At 49.4% G+C, this 14,994-nt stretch overlaps 2 protein-coding genes across 6 annotated transcripts; one reads left to right on the forward strand and one right to left on the reverse strand.

Annotated features, from left to right (window-relative positions):
• The first annotated feature begins 27 nt into the window (after nucleotides 1–27).
• On the forward strand, nucleotides 28–8,779 carry Idh3g (isocitrate dehydrogenase (NAD(+)) 3 non-catalytic subunit gamma). 5 transcript variants are annotated; one of them, XM_032890287.1, is made up of 13 exons: nucleotides 28–183; nucleotides 4,401–4,442; nucleotides 4,704–4,715; nucleotides 4,941–5,038; nucleotides 5,254–5,366; nucleotides 6,518–6,578; nucleotides 6,700–6,832; nucleotides 7,023–7,156; nucleotides 7,433–7,535; nucleotides 7,618–7,764; nucleotides 8,039–8,133; nucleotides 8,221–8,281; nucleotides 8,572–8,779. In XM_032890287.1, exons 1-13 carry the CDS (start codon nucleotides 103–105, stop codon nucleotides 8,671–8,673), a joined length of 1,182 nt encoding a protein of 393 aa, XP_032746178.1. In that variant the 5' UTR covers nucleotides 28–102; the 3' UTR covers nucleotides 8,674–8,779. The 5 variants fall into 5 exon arrangements, with proteins under 5 accessions (XP_032746178.1, XP_032746179.1, XP_032746180.1 ...); XM_032890289.1 differs by having other exon boundaries at nucleotides 69–183; nucleotides 4,386–4,442; XM_032890288.1 differs by lacking the exon at nucleotides 4,704–4,715 and having other exon boundaries at nucleotides 32–183.
• Nucleotides 8,780–8,814: 35 nt separating this feature from the next.
• Nucleotides 8,815–13,427, reverse strand: Srpk3 (SRSF protein kinase 3). The gene is made up of 15 exons (XM_032890285.1): nucleotides 13,294–13,427; nucleotides 13,086–13,216; nucleotides 12,803–12,911; nucleotides 12,615–12,702; nucleotides 12,228–12,315; nucleotides 11,639–11,745; nucleotides 11,402–11,567; nucleotides 11,279–11,304; nucleotides 10,675–10,804; nucleotides 10,344–10,586; nucleotides 10,155–10,255; nucleotides 9,706–9,813; nucleotides 9,562–9,631; nucleotides 9,389–9,481; nucleotides 8,815–9,251 (listed from the first exon to the last, which is right to left on the reverse strand). The coding sequence occupies exons 1-15, from the start codon at nucleotides 13,419–13,421 to the stop codon at nucleotides 9,067–9,069; spliced, it is 1,773 nt and encodes a 590-aa protein (XP_032746176.1). The 5' UTR covers nucleotides 13,422–13,427; the 3' UTR covers nucleotides 8,815–9,066.
• Nucleotides 13,428–14,994: the final 1,567 nt, after the last annotated feature.

The raw sequence follows: 14,994 nt of genomic DNA on the forward strand, positions 1-14,994 counted from the left end.
TTTTTCTCACCCCTCCCCCCGCACCCCGGATTTCTCGTCGTGCCGAAGTGTCGCGAGAACGGTGCTTAACGTTTTGACCTGTAGAGGTCCTCACTTTTCGTTATGGCGCTGAAGGTGGCGATAGCTGCTGGCAGTGCTGCAAAGGCAATATTCAAGCCAGCTCTCCTCTGCCGTCCTTGGGAGGTGAGTGATGAATGGAGGGTGGAACAGTTGCAGCGCTCACAGAGGGACTTAACACCCAATTGAGACCTAGAGTCGGGTTTGAGAAAATCCAGGATTCGATTGGCTGTGCAAGCCTTAGGAGGGGCGGGGAGAGGGCTGCACTCTGGGGTTCATTGGTCGCTTCTGCTGTCAATGAGGAGGTTGGCTGAAATTGACTTTGGTCTGGCTCCTCTGTGACTGGTGACAGGGGCTCCTCCAGAAGGGTTAGGAAGGTAAACCACAGTAGCTAGGTGTTCACTCCGTAGTGTCCTTGTGGAAGACCTTTTGAAGAGGCCATGTGTCCAAGACTATCTTGCATATATCACGTAGGCTGGTTGTGTCTGGTTTCCGGACTCATTTCCTCTTTGGTTTTTCCTCTCTAGGACTGCTTTTTCCTAGTGGAGGTGAAAATCCACTTTATAACCCCACCCCCTTTTGTCTCTGTCTGTCTGTCTCTCTGTGCCCCACCCCCACCTCCCGGTCTCTGTCTCATCAGACACATGGTTTCTCTGTGTAGCCTGGGACTCACACTGTAGACCAGGCTGTCCTTGAACTCAGAAGTCCTCCTGCCTCTGCTTCCCAAGCGCTGGGATTAATTAAAGGCATGCACTGCCACCATCTGACTATCAATAATTCTTGATCCCTCCAGATCTCCTGCCTACCAAGCACCTTGATACTTGATTCTAGCCAAAAGGCCAATAAGCAGGCCCAAGCCCCTGTAATAAGAGTGAACCAGGGTTCTGAGACTGGAAGGCTCTAGGGCTTTGCTTTTCTGGCCCTTTCTTTGGAGTCTTGGTTAGGTAGTTTAGCTCCTGGGTAGCACTGCTTAGCACCAGAAAACCAATAACTAGCTTTGCAGAATAAGAGTTATGACCTCCAGGCCTTGCTCTTCCACTGACCCAGAACATGGCATTAGGCCAGTTCTCCTCTCCCTCTGGGTTCCAGTGAGGAGAGAGGACTTCATGTTCTCAAAGCATTTGCTGACTCTGACCTTCCAGAATGCCATGTTTTTTTGCCTGCAGCCTCTTCTGCTTACCCTTTATCTCCTCTGTTGTCTGGGGAAGGGAGCTGCATATGCTATATGAAATTCTATTTAAAATAGGGACTTCTGGTTCAGCCAGATAGCTCAGTGGGTAAAGACACCTGTGTCCAAGCTTGGAATACAAAGTTTGATCCTTGGAATTCTTGTAAAATGCAAGGAGATAAAGGACCCCACAAAATCATCTTCTGATTGCCACACATGTGTGCTATGGCTTCTTCCACATTGTTGAGGAAAGATGAGCAGTATATAGAGGATTGTCAGAGGCCCTGATAGCTCCAGCAGCTAGGCTTCTGTAAACTCTTAATGAAGAACTTTCCTTCTGAATGTTTGTGTGCCTTTGTTGGGATGGGACTAGGTGGCAGTGAAGTGATTGGTAACCAGGCAAGGCTTTGCCTTGAGAGTTATTGTCCTGGTTATAGGAACCCATGTAGAGAACCCAAGGTCTTGAGTCCTGCTAGTTGACATCCCCTGAGAAATCATGCTATCATTATTGGCAGTTGACCAACACAAACATGACAAAGAAAGAGACCTTAGGAAAATATCAAGTATGGGAGCCCATCAGCAGGAGATCGAACCACTTTGGACCTTTGTCTTTCTGCAGACTAGCTAAGGATGATGACTGGGCAGAAGACGTGTGCTTTCCTCAGCCTGCTTCATGCTGGGCTCCTTTGATTAGACAACCTGGACTCAAGAGGGAGAGCTTTGTAACCCCCTAAAAGAAACTACCCATGTCTGTATACAGCAAGATCAGGGGCCTGTGGTTGACAAGTTTTCTAGGACTGGGACAACATCCACTATAACTTCTAGCATAGGAGGCAGCTGTGAGATAGGTTCAGCCCTAGCAATGATGTTGCTATCTGTGAATGGGTTGCACAGATTTTGAGCCACACCTGGTATAGGCTTTTAGAAGGCTGGATCATTGCCATAGCTAATGTCCAGGAGGAATTAACTACTGGGAGTTACAGGGGTCATCCTTGCATCTCCCAAGGATGCTAGTTTTGAATTCTGACTGAGAGGCTGGTAGAGTGAAGGGTGGTGTACTTTTTAGCTCCGCTCCATCCTGCTGGAGCATGTGATTAACTTGAATACCTCCTTTTGGTTAAGTTTTTCAGCAGTCAAATGAAATTGGTGCTAACATTCTATGGATTGGCTAAGCCCCGCCCCCCCCCCCACCATACACCTTTTGTTTTTCAAAGCAAAGTTGCATGTAGCTCAGACTGGCCTTACGATCTCTCTGTATATAAGGATTATCTTGAATTTCTGATCCCCCTGCCTCTACCTTCTAGGTACTAGGACTATAGGTGTGTGCTGTCATGCCTTGCTTCTGTTCAATGGATTTTTTTTTTTAATGTAGCTCCAAAGCCATTTCTAGAGTAGCAGATGGTGGATTTGGTCTCAGATATCCCTGGTCTCCATCTGTCTCTTCATTTTCTGATGTGCTTATTCGCCTAGAAAATGTACCTTGTGGTCCCAGCTCTGGACCATGTGCTGTGCTTGATCTTGGAGTGACAGTAGAGGGTGAGACAAACATGTGCTCTGTTCTCATAGGCTAGGAAGAGAACACGTTGGTGATAATTAGATAGAGTGATGTCTCTTAGAGGAGTAGGAATAGGGTATAAGTAGAACTTAGCAGTCTAGGGAGACTCCTAGGAGGAAGGGAAATCTATGCTACCTTCTCAAGGAAGCATACAAGAAAGACCCTACAGACAAGATGACTCTGATATTGGCAAGTACTAGAAAGAAAACAAGCATGCATGTGGCTGCATATAGTGAGGGACTCTTAGGGCTCGGTCCTAGTGGTCAATCTTTATACCTCTTGGCTTGGGCTATTGAGTGGCATTCCTGCATTGTTAGTGCCTAGGTAACTGAGCATCTTGTAACTGTGGACCATGGGAACCCAGAGGGGAATGGTCAGACTCTACTTTAGCCTTCTGGTCTTTCTGAAAGAAGGTATGACTCTTTAGAAAATGGCTTCAGTATCTCAGCTATTTGATGGAACATTGTGCTACTGTCTAATGGGTAAATGGCAAAGAATCCTCAAGTTACAAAGAAGAACTTGGCTGTACCATGCCACTACTTCCTCAGGTACTCCTAAGTGAGTAGGGCACAGCATGGAGGGGAGGAAAGCTATCCTGTTTTGCTGAGGACATGGCCTCTCCAGAGCTACAGGACAGTGGGTCACTTTTTAGTACCTGGTCCATATGGCCCAAATAGCTTTTTCTCTGAAACTGTGAGTGTGTCACCAGCATGGCCAAATATAGCTGCTTCCCACTCATGGGATTAGGGACATTTACCACTCATCCAGGCTACACCACAAAGCAGTTTACAATCCCTTGCAAAAGTATTTGTCATTAGTCTTCCAGAAATGGCTGTATTTTCCTAGACATTTGATTTTTATTTCTGTTCTGCAGAACCATTCCCTAGGGGTGACAAAGCTTACCTCAGGGAAGTGGGGTGTTATTTCTTCCCTACCTTTCCATTTGCATTTACTATACTGACCATGTATTGGCCTTGTGATAAGGAAAAGCAAGGAAAGGCATGAAATTATTGCTTAGAGTTGGTGGCTTGCTGAGATTTTCCTTTTGCAATGTCAAGTTTGCCAGTCTTCTAATACATATAACAAGAAGAAGAGGGAGGAGGAGGGGGGCATGCAGGGAGAGAGGAGGAGGAGGAAGGAAGGAAGGAAGGAAGAAGAAGGAAGAAAGGGGGGAGGAGGAGGAGGAGGAGGAGGAGGAGGAGGAGGAGGAAGAATTGGCCAAAAGAGAATCAAGCCAATACAAAAGTGGGATGGAGACAAATAGTTCTGGTTTTAGAGATTCTGTTACTATGATTAGTCTGGAACTCACTATGTAGACCAAGGCCTTGAACTCACAGAGATCTATTTGCCTCTGCCTCCTGGATGCTGGAATTAAAATGTTCATGCCTGGCTCATACAGTTTTTATTATGTTGACCCACAAGGATAGTGAAGTATTGGCACAACTTTGTCTGGTGCTCCTGTGGGACAGTTGTTGAGAATAGAGGCTTTGGAATGTCCTAGACACATTATGAACTGTTGTTTACTGGTATCAGTTTCTCTCTGCCAAGAGCTAGGGTAGCTCTTGCCAACAACTTTTGGGACTGGACAGCTAACATTGACATCAGGGTTCTCTTTGACAGGTTCTGGCTGCCCATGAGGCCCCCCGAAGGAGCATTTCCTCAGTAAGTACCTGCCTTGGGTGTGTGCATGAGACTATGTGTATTAGGTGTACATGTATCCATGCACACATGCCTTATGTCTTTGCTCCCTGGCCTTCCTGTCCTTCCCTCCAAGGCATGGTCTCCAGAGGTTACTCACACCTCCCCTTTCTCTGAGTTGTGTTAGACAGTGTCCCCAGGGAAAATATCCCAGTTCCCTAGTCACAGCCTTGTTCCTCCAACCTTGGCTGATCCATGTCTTCTTCCTTTCTGTCTTCCCTCTAGCAACAAACAATTGTGAGTATTCTCTGTATTAGATTTGAGGGGCTCTTAGTTGCTTTGGGGTTAATCCAAATCCAGGTGGGCTTGAGGGGGTGGTGGATGCTGATCAGGAGCCTCGGGACAGCAACTCTGCCTTGGCTGGCCTGTGGATTGGTGCTGGTGGGAAGAAGGGAACTGACTCAAGCCAGGGTGCACATTGGGGTATCCAAGGGCTTACCTTCACCATTTCCCTTCTTCCAGCCTCCGTCTGCTAAGTATGGTGGGCGGCATACAGTGACTATGATTCCAGGGGATGGCATCGGCCCGGAGCTCATGTTGCATGTTAAGTCGGTATTCAGGTATGGAACGCCTGGACCTAGCCTTCCTTCCCAGGGAGGATTGCATCCCAAGCCCAGCTGGAAGCCCCCAAGTACTTTGTGACTCTCTTGCTTGGTATAGGTGGGCCCAGTTCCCTCTTAGCTGGAGCTAGGTCAAGGTAGGAAGCCCCAGGGTAGGCTTCAGGAGGGTGTGCAGAAGACCCTAGGCCAGCATCTTTAGTTTGACTCTACTACAGGCATGCATGTGTGCCAGTGGACTTCGAAGAGGTGCATGTAAGCTCCAACGCTGATGAGGAGGACATCCCACAATGCCATCATGGCCATCCGCGGAACCGTGTGGCTCTAAAGGGTGAGCTCAGGGGCTAGGTTGGAGTGCTATACACAATTCCTTTTGCTTATATACTGACTTTTCTGGGTCCCCACGGCTCCAATTTCAGGGATTTTCTGATTATTGATGACTCTTGTTCTTGACATCTGAGGCTTTTGTGGGGCTGTTGACAGTATGGCGCTGCTTATCTCAGCCTGTATAAGCTTGCTCAGTGGCTTCCTCCTACCTCTTCCTTCACTTTACCATGCCTCTGTTAGAATCTGCTTTAACCCCTAATTTTTCTTCAAAAAATCAGAGTTGTGGTTTGCTCCTCTGCCTGCTGCTTTGGCACCAAGTGGCATAGTATGGACATTAAGGATTATAGCAATCTTTTCTGGGTTTTACCTTGGTAAGTTGTATATCCTTAAACATCAATCATTCTGTGAACTTTAGCCCATCTACTGCTCTGTGTAAGGAATGTATTGGCATTAAGTGGGCCTTACATGAGCCACAGGATGCCATAAGCACTCTGGGTGAAGTGAGCCTGGGCAGGGAACAACTTGGGGGTTGGAGCTTTTCTGTTTGACACTGTCTAATTACCTTTCTAACAGACATTTCCTTACTGTCCTCACTGTCCTCACTGCCCCTCTGGTTTCCTTCCTCTAGATGTCTGGGCCACTGTGGTCCAGACATGCTATAGCCAAGTTAGGTGGAAGTTACCTAATTCTCAGTTAGGCATGGGTACCATCACAGTTTGGGGCCTGGCAGTAACCCTAACCAAGGTCCCTTGGCCAGCCAATTTACACACAATGGCAGATACATCCAGAGTTCTACAAACTCTTTTGCTTCTGAAAATGTTCTTCTCCAATTGGATTAACCTTTGGTGAACATTTCCTGGATCAAGTGGGGAGGAGCGCGGAATATGTCAGCGTAGCTTATCCCAGAGGATTCCTCTCTAACTCGTCTATCTTTTTTTTTTTAAATTTCTGTATTTATTTCGTTTATGTGAGTACACTGTAGCTGTGTTCAGACACACCAGAAGAGGGCATAAGATCCCATTATAGATGGTTGTGAGCCACCGTGTGACTGCTGGGAATTGAACTCAGGACCTCTGGAAGGGCAGTTAGTGCTCTTTACCACTGAGCCATCTCTCTAGCCCTAACTTGCCAATCTTGTTTGCTTTTGTCCTGTAGGCAACATCGAAACAAATCATAACCTGCCACCATCCCACAAATCCCGGAACAACATCCTTCGGTGAGAGCCATGTACATAGACTGGCAGCTTGGTGAAAGCTAGGGTGGGCTGTTCTGGCATTCATGACCTTGGTTAGTTGTTAGTTGGGCCTGTTTTGACTTTTTCCCTGTCATTCTCCCAGTACCAGCCTAGACCTCTATGCCAACGTCATCCACTGTAAGAGTCTGCCAGGAGTGGTGACCCGGCACAAGGACATAGACATCCTCATTGTGCGGGAAAACACAGAAGGCGAGTACAGCAGCCTGGAGCATGAGGTAGGCAAAGCTACTTGACCCTCTTGGGTAGGTGGCAATGATTATGGCCAGGGTCACAGTTGAGGAGAGAACTTCAGAAACAAGGTAAGGTGCCACTACTCAAAGGGCTGGAAAAGCCAAATATACTTAGTAATAAGGCTGCATCCTGTAGTACTCCCATCAAGCCTTTTGTCCCCTGGCCTCTTCTCAGAGTGTAGCAGGAGTGGTGGAGAGCTTGAAGATTATCACCAAAGCCAAGTCCCTGCGCATTGCTGAATATGCTTTCAAGCTGGCCCAGGAGAGTGGGCGTAAGAAAGTGACGGCTGTGCACAAGGCCAACATCATGTATGTTTACTCCATACTCTCCTGCCTACTTTGAGCAGTTCTAAGGCAGCTGAAAGGGCCACACACAGGGCTGCATCCTGTTGTTCCTGAGGCTCTATGTCTTACTGTACTGCATCCATAGGGGAGGTGAGATAGACGGGATTATGCTTGTTCTTCCACCTGGAGAACAAGTTACAAGTTATTCTGTAAGGTTCCGTGACTCTCTGTATACCCTGACTCTCCAACTGACTGTAGTGAGAGGTCAAGCTGGTGTCTTATATTCCCTCCATCATCTAGGAAACTGGGTGATGGACTCTTCCTCCAGTGTTGCAGGGAAGTGGCAGCCCGCTACCCTCAGATCACCTTTGATAGCATGATTGTGGACAACACAACAATGCAGGTAATTAGCCCAGCTGGCTTCATAGCCTTATGCAAACCCTTAGTTCTCATGGCTTCTACAACTCAGCTCACTTTTCCCACAGCTGGTATCCCGGCCTCAGCAGTTTGATGTCATGGTGATGCCTAATCTCTATGGTAACATTGTCAACAACGTCTGTGCAGGGCTAGTTGGAGGCCCAGGCCTTGTGGCTGGGGCCAACTATGGCCATGTGTATGCAGTATTCGAGACAGTGAGTAGCCAGACACAACTCTGCTATCTTTCTCTTTCTCTTATAGTAGCCTTCTGTCGGTTGATATCCCACAGTGTTGTGCAGCCATTGGTACTGTTTAAAGGCTAAAGGTTTCTAAAGGAAACTCACACCCATGAGCATTTCCCTAAAGCCCTAATGTGCCTTCATTTTGTGTCTATGTCTGGGATGTGCCTCTATTAGATATGGTACATGAGTAGAATCGTCTACCCTGCATTCTTATATTTCCCAACTACTTCCTTCTTCTCTTTACCAGGCTACAAGGAACACAGGCAAAAGTATTGCCAATAAGAACATTGCTAACCCTACTGCCACATTGCTAGCAAGTTGCATGATGCTAGACCACCTCAAGTAAGTGGGTTCCTAATGTCTGATCGTGAATACTCTGACTAGCCCCTCAGCACTGAGAATCAAAACCTTGTTCTCTTCATCCTCTAGGCTCCATTCCTATGCCACCTCCATCCGAAAAGCTGTCTTAGCATCCATGGACAATGAAAATGTAAGGCTCCTCTTGTCCCCTCCTTGTCCCACCTCTAGTCTCTCTTCATCTACCCCATGTTATATTGGTCTGGCCAACCCTATATGCTTCAGGCAGTGACTAACACTGGGTGTGGCCTTTAAAGAAAGGGTGGTATCAGGGTAAGGTTTCTGGGCCTTATCTAGAACTATTGGCCTTCTGGTGCTAGTTCCTTGCCTTTCCAACTATAGGAAACAGTGGGTAGCCCTGGGACACCATGGGGTTATGGCAGATGTTGGCCTGATGTGTCCAAGCTTCTTGTTTTCCTACAGATGCATACCCCAGACATTGGAGGCCAGGGCACCACATCCCAAGCCATCCAGGACATCATTCGTCACATCCGCATCATTAATGGACGGGCTGTGGAGGCCTAGCTATCCCTGCAGTTTGCTCAGTTTGTCTGTAGGACTCCCTTCTCATTTTAGCACTCCAGCTAGCTTTGGGGACAGGCTCCAGAATAAAGCCACTTGTGTTCCAGAACTTGGCCCTGTTCTTCCCTTACTCCAAGACACTGGTATTTTGGTTCCCACTTTATTAAGAAACAAACAGGCAGTCTTCCCATTCAGGACCCTCTAGAAGGATCACAAATAGACAGGCTGAGATATGGGCCTTGCCCCAGCATCTTATCCTACCATGGGGGTGGGGGTGAGCACAGTAGCACCCAGCAGGTTGGGAGAACAGCTCCCACAGAGTGGAAGAAGTTGCCTACTTTCCCTCAAGGCACTGAAAGCTAGCATAGCCCCTACTGTCCACAGCTGCAGTAGGACCTAGGGATTAAGCCAGGGATGCTGGAGGCAGTCGGCAGCACTGGCCCGCTTCTCAGGGATGTACTCCATCATGGGCAACAGGAAGGCACTGAACTGTGTGGCCTGCTCCAGGGGCCACTCATACTTCTCCATGAGCACCTCATATAGGCCCCAGTGCTTGAGGTTGTGGATGTGCCGCAGCTCTCCTAGAGGGTGAGCAACATTAGGCAGTGTCCCCAGATAGGCTGGTACCTGTAGTTATACCCACAACAGGCACCTATTGTTCTCTTAGAATCAAGGTTCTTGACCTTCCCTCTGCTCTCCTAGCGTACTTAATCCCCACCTCTACGGTTGAAGAACTCCCGTGAATATCTGCCTGAGAGGGCAAAAGCTGGAGGGATGTCTCCTAGAAGTTCCACGATATGAGCAATGTGGTCTGTAGGCAAAGAGAAGGTTGGGAGTTGGGGTGGGGCTGCTGGAGGTCCTGAAGCCAAGGTCAGGGCCTGCCTCCCCTACCCTCATCACGACTGTAGTCTTCTCCAGAGTGAGGCTCAAATAGGTAGTCACCAGTGGCCAGCTCAAAAGCCTAGAAAGGAGGGGAGAAGTGAGGCTTTGGCAGGGAGTCTGGTCCTAGGCATGGAGGCAGCTAAACTAGCATACCATGCATGCTGTGCTCCAGATGTCAGCTGGGGGGCCATACTCAGCACCAATCAGGACCTCCACGGCCCTGTACTGCCGAGTCTGAATATCCTCAGTGAAGTGCTTGTGCTGGAGGAAAAGGAAGCCTCCTTAGGAAAAGGAGCCTAGTCCCAGGCTAGCCTGCCCCCACAGCCCACTCCTGCTTTTTGTCCATGTAGTTGAGCTCCATGGAGCTCACTCTGATTCTTACAGTTTCTCTGATGTCCCAGGAGGGACTTTGTCTAGGTGACCTGAAGATAGCCCTTTTCTAGTGGCCCCTGACCATTGCTAAGGGCACAGTTCTGGCCTAGCAGGACTCTGCTGCTTGGAGATAGCAGCAAGAAGCAGCTCTCAGTTATATTAAAGGAGACAGACCTGGGGTAGGGCTCCACATGACCAAATACCCTCTCATCCCAAGGTGTTCAGCATACCACCCAGCAGGCATTGCCAAGGTCTGCAATCTTGATCTTGATCTTGTCTGCATTTTGGGGCTCCAGGGGGTTCACCAGGAGGTTGGAAGCACCAAATGGTGCTGAGGAAAGAAGAGGAGGAAGAGAGACTGATCTGCCCCAGCTCTTCCTGGTTATGTCTGTCTACTACCCACTGTACCCCACACTTACTGCTAGGAGACAGGAGACCCCCAGTCTCACGCTGATTAGATGAGCCTGAGAGGACGGAGCAAGAAGCCGTGGAGAACAGGGACCCTGAGAAGCCTGAGGTCTGCGAGCTGGGACTAAGGCTGCGTTCCCCTCCAGTGGGCACAGGGGAAGAAGAGGCCGGAGAGGGGCCAGCCCTGGTGCCTTCCGGGTGGCAGCCTGAAGAAGAGGTGGAGCCACTGCCCTGCTCTAGTCTTGAGCTGGAGTCTGAGGAGAAGGGGCAGAGGGGAACATGAGTAGAAGCCTGCAGCCCACATGCATGCTTAGTGGCCCAGTGCCCTCTCTGGCCCCTCACCCTCAGTTTGTACTGCAGCCTCCATAGCCTCCAGCCTCTGCAAGTCCCTCAGCCGCTCCTCCAGCAGCCTTTTCTGTTGCTTCCTTTTGCGCCTCATCTTCTTCCTCTTGTTTTTGGACAGCTTACCAGTCTGCTGCCAGAGTCAGGGTTACCTGCCAGGTTTCCCTGCCCAGCCCTGAATCCCAGAACTAACTCCCCTGGGTATCAGAACATGGGTACTATCTTGTCTCACCCTTAATCCCAGCCCCTTATCCATTTCTCTGCTTCTCCTATCCTACTTCTTAAAGCTTTGTGGTTTGAGGAGAACCTAGTGGGCCTACCCTAAACTGCTCCTTGTCTACTCCCAGCCCTGGATGAAGCTGCCTGAAGTAGCCATTTGGGGAAGGCACAGTATCCTTCCATTGAGGTGGTAGTGGGCCCATTGGCCACCAGAGGCAGTTTGGAGCACATGATACACTGTCTAATCACTCTCTTCTCAGGTACCCAGCTTTTTAGAAGTTCAAAAATGGAACAACTGTGGCAGAGGAACCAAGCTCTGAGGACATGGCCTCATCTAGCTTGGATTGGAAGCGGAGACAGGGAAAGAAGGGGTGCCACAACTTACCAAGACCTCCTGGGGGGCAGTGCTGACTGGGTGTGAGGGGTGGGGAGAGAAAAAAGAATAGTAATTCAGGTAGGGATTGAGGTCCAGAGTCCTGGTGTCAGTCCCCACACATGCTCTTGGTACCTGTGGAGCGGGATGGGGGCTGGGCCCCTGACTGCTGCCACTCTGTGGCTTCAGCAGCCAGGCGCCTGATGTAGGCATCTCCAACACACAGTAGAATGTTCTCAGGCTTGATGTCCGTATGGATGATCTTGCACTTAGTATGGAGGTAATCCAGACCATGCAGCACCTGGCAAAAGCTACAGCTGAACCCTAACAGCCATACCCAGCCAACCTGAGCAGCGTGGGGGCAGCACCTACCTGCCTAACGATGCTCTTAACACAGGGCACAGGCAGGCCCTGGTAGTTGGACTTGATGATCCACTTCAGGAGTTGGTGGCCCAGGACCTCTAGCACCATGCATACATCTGGACCTGGAGTGAAGGGCAGTCAGCAACACATAGCTAAGGCACAGGCTTACCTACTCTCCATCATGGAGGAGCACCTAGACTCCAGAAATGCAAAGATCAGGGAAGTAGGGCTTTCTCTGGACCATCTTAGTGGCCACCACTGCCCCAGTTTATTATTTAGAATGTTTCTGTCACTGACAAAGATGTGCCACTTAGGATGGTACCTCTTGTCATCCTACAGATGTCTCACTCCAGCCTTACTCTTCTGCCTAAGTAGGCCTCAAAAGTAGCCTCGTAATTTGGGAGTACTCTGCAGATAATCACAGATTATCTGCTAGTCACAGATAATCACTGTCAACCTAATTACCTGTGTTTCCCTTACTCAGAAACACAAGCGCCCAAAGGGATGGAGTTGTTTAATAGGTTCTTCCTGCAAGGGCTAAATCCCATGGTGCATTGTGGCTCCTTGACTGCCATATTGCTCATTCTGCAAAGGATACGGACTCCATTAACTCCTGAGATCCTGAAGTCATCGATAAGTTGAACAATGGTCTCTCTTTTGGGGTCACTAGGGTCACTGTCCCGAACCTGGAACAAAAGGCAAGGAGCCACAGATGACTCCCAACCTGCTCCCCAACAGCTGCTCTGCTCATATGCCCTGAAGCACTTTTGGCCCCCTTTCCCAGTCCAGCTGGGGCCCACTTAAAGAGAGCCAGCTGCCTCTTTCAGGCCTCTGCTCTCCGGGTCCTTTTGCTTGGCAGAGCCAGCTGGAGCCTGCCCCCTCTGGGAGCCCCGCCCCACTCTTCAGGGCCCCAGCAGGCCCTGCACCCACATTGCCAGGCCCAAGGCAGTTCAAGGGGCCGGGAGCAGTAGGGGAGGCGCCTCACACATTTCAGGAGCTTGATCTCATCCACGGCTGTCTCTGTGTAATGTCCTGCGCTCTTCACTACTTTCAGAGCCACAAAGCGCTTGCGCCTGAAATATGGAGACCCTCATAGGCTGCCAGACTTTGTCACAGTCACATGGTCAAAGTGGTAGCCTCAACCAAACCCACGGGCAGATCGCAGTCACTCACAGAATATCCCAGCAGAGCCAGACAGTAGAGAAATGGCCCCAGCCTAGCTTTCGTACCACATGGTACCGCCCATTGAACAAATCACCGATCTTCACTGGGTAGTAACCACCTGTAGAAGGGAGCCAATAGATCAGAGTAGGACATTTCTCTCCCTTATACCTCAATATCAATGTCCTGCTGGTCATCTGTCTCACGTAGGCCTACTTTTGGCAACTTTTTACACCCAAGCTGTCCTGAGCCCGTGCAGTGGCAATCTCGCTGGCCACATGCAGCCAGGCCTTACCCTTGCAATAATCCTTAGGGTCTTCCTGCTCCTCATCATCAGAGCCCAGGAGTCCCTGCAGCAAACGAGGTGCTGGTGTGGCTGGAGCTAATTCAGAGCTTGAGGACTCAGGCCCACAGGAAGTCTGAGAGCTGTGGGTGAAGAGGGAGGATGCAGACAGTGAGCTCACAAGGTGCAGGCGACCCCACTCTCCCCAGCTTGGTCATACCTGCTGCTGCTGCCACCACAGTCCACACCACCACTACCACCGGCACTGGCACTCATCCTGGTGTCGCAGCCCAAAGCTCTGGTGCACTGGACCACTGTTCCTATGGGGCCCAACCGTGGCCAGTGCATTTATAGCTTCTGCCGCTGATCTCACCCGCCTTTATAAATAGCCTCCCAGCTGCTCAGCTGTGGGCAAGGTATGCAGCACAGGGAGGGGGGAGTGCACTGATGGTAGCCCTGCCCCCCTTTCACCCACACTCTAGAGACAGAGGGAGCCACCAAGCTGCAGTTATGATAGCAACTCAGTTCCTAGGCTGATCCCTACAGTGTAGGATTAGCCAAGGAAGACATCTACATGGAGATGGAGCTCCTATGCTCTAACGCTTTAACAGGGAGAGGAGGCTCCTATGAAAGAATGGAGTTGTTATGGTGACCAGGTCCTTAGGCTGAGCTCTCTCCAAATGCTACAGGGTACTTGATACATTCTTTAACTGCCCACTTAACCTGTGTGAGTATACTTTTGGAGATGACCCCCACCAATCCCATCTGAACCCCATGCTCTGCTCATTCTCAACCCTGATCCCAGCTCTATTTTAACTCATAGATACTCCCCCATACAGGTGGGAGCCCAGATCTTTCCTCTATGTGGCTAGGTCAAGGGCAAGAGCTAAAGGCAACTCATTCCTCCCATCAGAAGCAACAGGCCCTCAGACTTGCATAGCATCCCTTAGGGCTAGAGCTGGTCATTTCTGCCTTGCTGTCTCCATCAGCATTTGCAGGTTCCCATTTGGGCCAACTCTGCCATGTCCACCAGGAGAAGAAAAAAAACCTCACAGTTGTTGTCCATGAGCTAGTTGGTAACTGAGGAATCTTGTGCATCTTGAGGAACGAGAAAGCATTATGTCCCCAGAAGCATTCAGGGCACAGTGCGCCAGCATGCTACAGAGTGCTGGGAAAATAACTGATACATTCTTGAACTTCTGGGCTTTCTAAAGTTGGTAGAGTGATGGTATTTCATAAACCAGTTTTGGTGGTGGAATGTGCCTGTAATCTCAGTACTCAAGAAGTGCCCAGAAGTTCCAGGTTATGCTCAGCTACATAGCAAGTTCAAGGCCAGCCTGGAATGCATGAAACCCCATCTTTAAAAATAAAAATGTCCTGGAGAGATGGCTCAGTGGTTAAGAGCACTGACTGCTCTTCCAGAGGTCCTGAGTTCAAATCCAGCAACCACATGGTGGCTCACAACCATCTGTAATGGGATCCAATGCCCTCTTCTGGTGTGTCTGAAAACAGCTAGCTACAGTGTACCCATATAAATAAATCTAAAAAAAAAAAAAGAATACTGGCTGCTATTGTCCAAGTTAAATTCCCAACACCCATGTGACAACTTACATGTCTTCTACAACTCCAGTTACCAGAAGACTGACACCCTCTTCTGGTCTTCCTGGCCATCACACACAAGGAATATATAGACATACATGCAGGCAAAACACCCATATTAAAACAAAATGAGATGAAAGTGTGAGAGAGCCTACTCTAATTGTTTTTAGATGAGACTAAAGGGCAAAGTGAAGATAGGCGACTAGCCAGAAACTTCTGAGTGAAGTGGAGGGGGCTTGGTAGTGACAGTATTATCTGAAGGTAGGAGAGACACTCTGTCCAGTGTCCTGTGATAAGAAAGAACTGGTATGGGTGGGGCAGG

Source organism: Rattus rattus, chromosome X, assembly GCF_011064425.1.
Source record: "Rattus rattus isolate New Zealand chromosome X, Rrattus_CSIRO_v1, whole genome shotgun sequence".
Classification (NCBI taxonomy): domain Eukaryota; kingdom Metazoa; phylum Chordata; class Mammalia; order Rodentia; family Muridae; genus Rattus; species Rattus rattus.

What these genes read in the sequence shown, in the direction of transcription:
- Idh3g (XM_032890286.1), top strand. Translation starts at nt 4,800, where the DNA reads ATGCTGATCAGGAGCCTCGGGACAGCAACTCTGCCTTGGCTGGCCTGT. An exon ending in GAACCGTGTGGCTCTAAAGG is followed by an intron (nt 5,367 to 6,517) that starts GTGAGCTCAGGG and finishes TTTGTCCTGTAG; the next exon opens with GCAACATCGAAACAAATCAT. An exon ending in ATGATGCTAGACCACCTCAA is followed by an intron (nt 8,134 to 8,220) that starts GTAAGTGGGTTC and finishes TTCATCCTCTAG; the next exon opens with GCTCCATTCCTATGCCACCT.
- Srpk3 (XM_032890285.1), bottom strand. Translation starts at nt 13,421, where the DNA reads ATGCACTGGCCACGGTTGGGCCCCATAGGAACAGTGGTCCAGTGCACC. An exon ending in TGTGGTGGCAGCAGCAGCAG is followed by an intron (nt 13,217 to 13,293) that starts GTATGACCAAGC and finishes CTTCACCCACAG; the next exon opens with CTCTCAGACTTCCTGTGGGC. An exon ending in TTGGCAATGCCTGCTGGGTG is followed by an intron (nt 9,814 to 10,154) that starts GTATGCTGAACA and finishes CTTTTCCTCCAG; the next exon opens with CACAAGCACTTCACTGAGGA.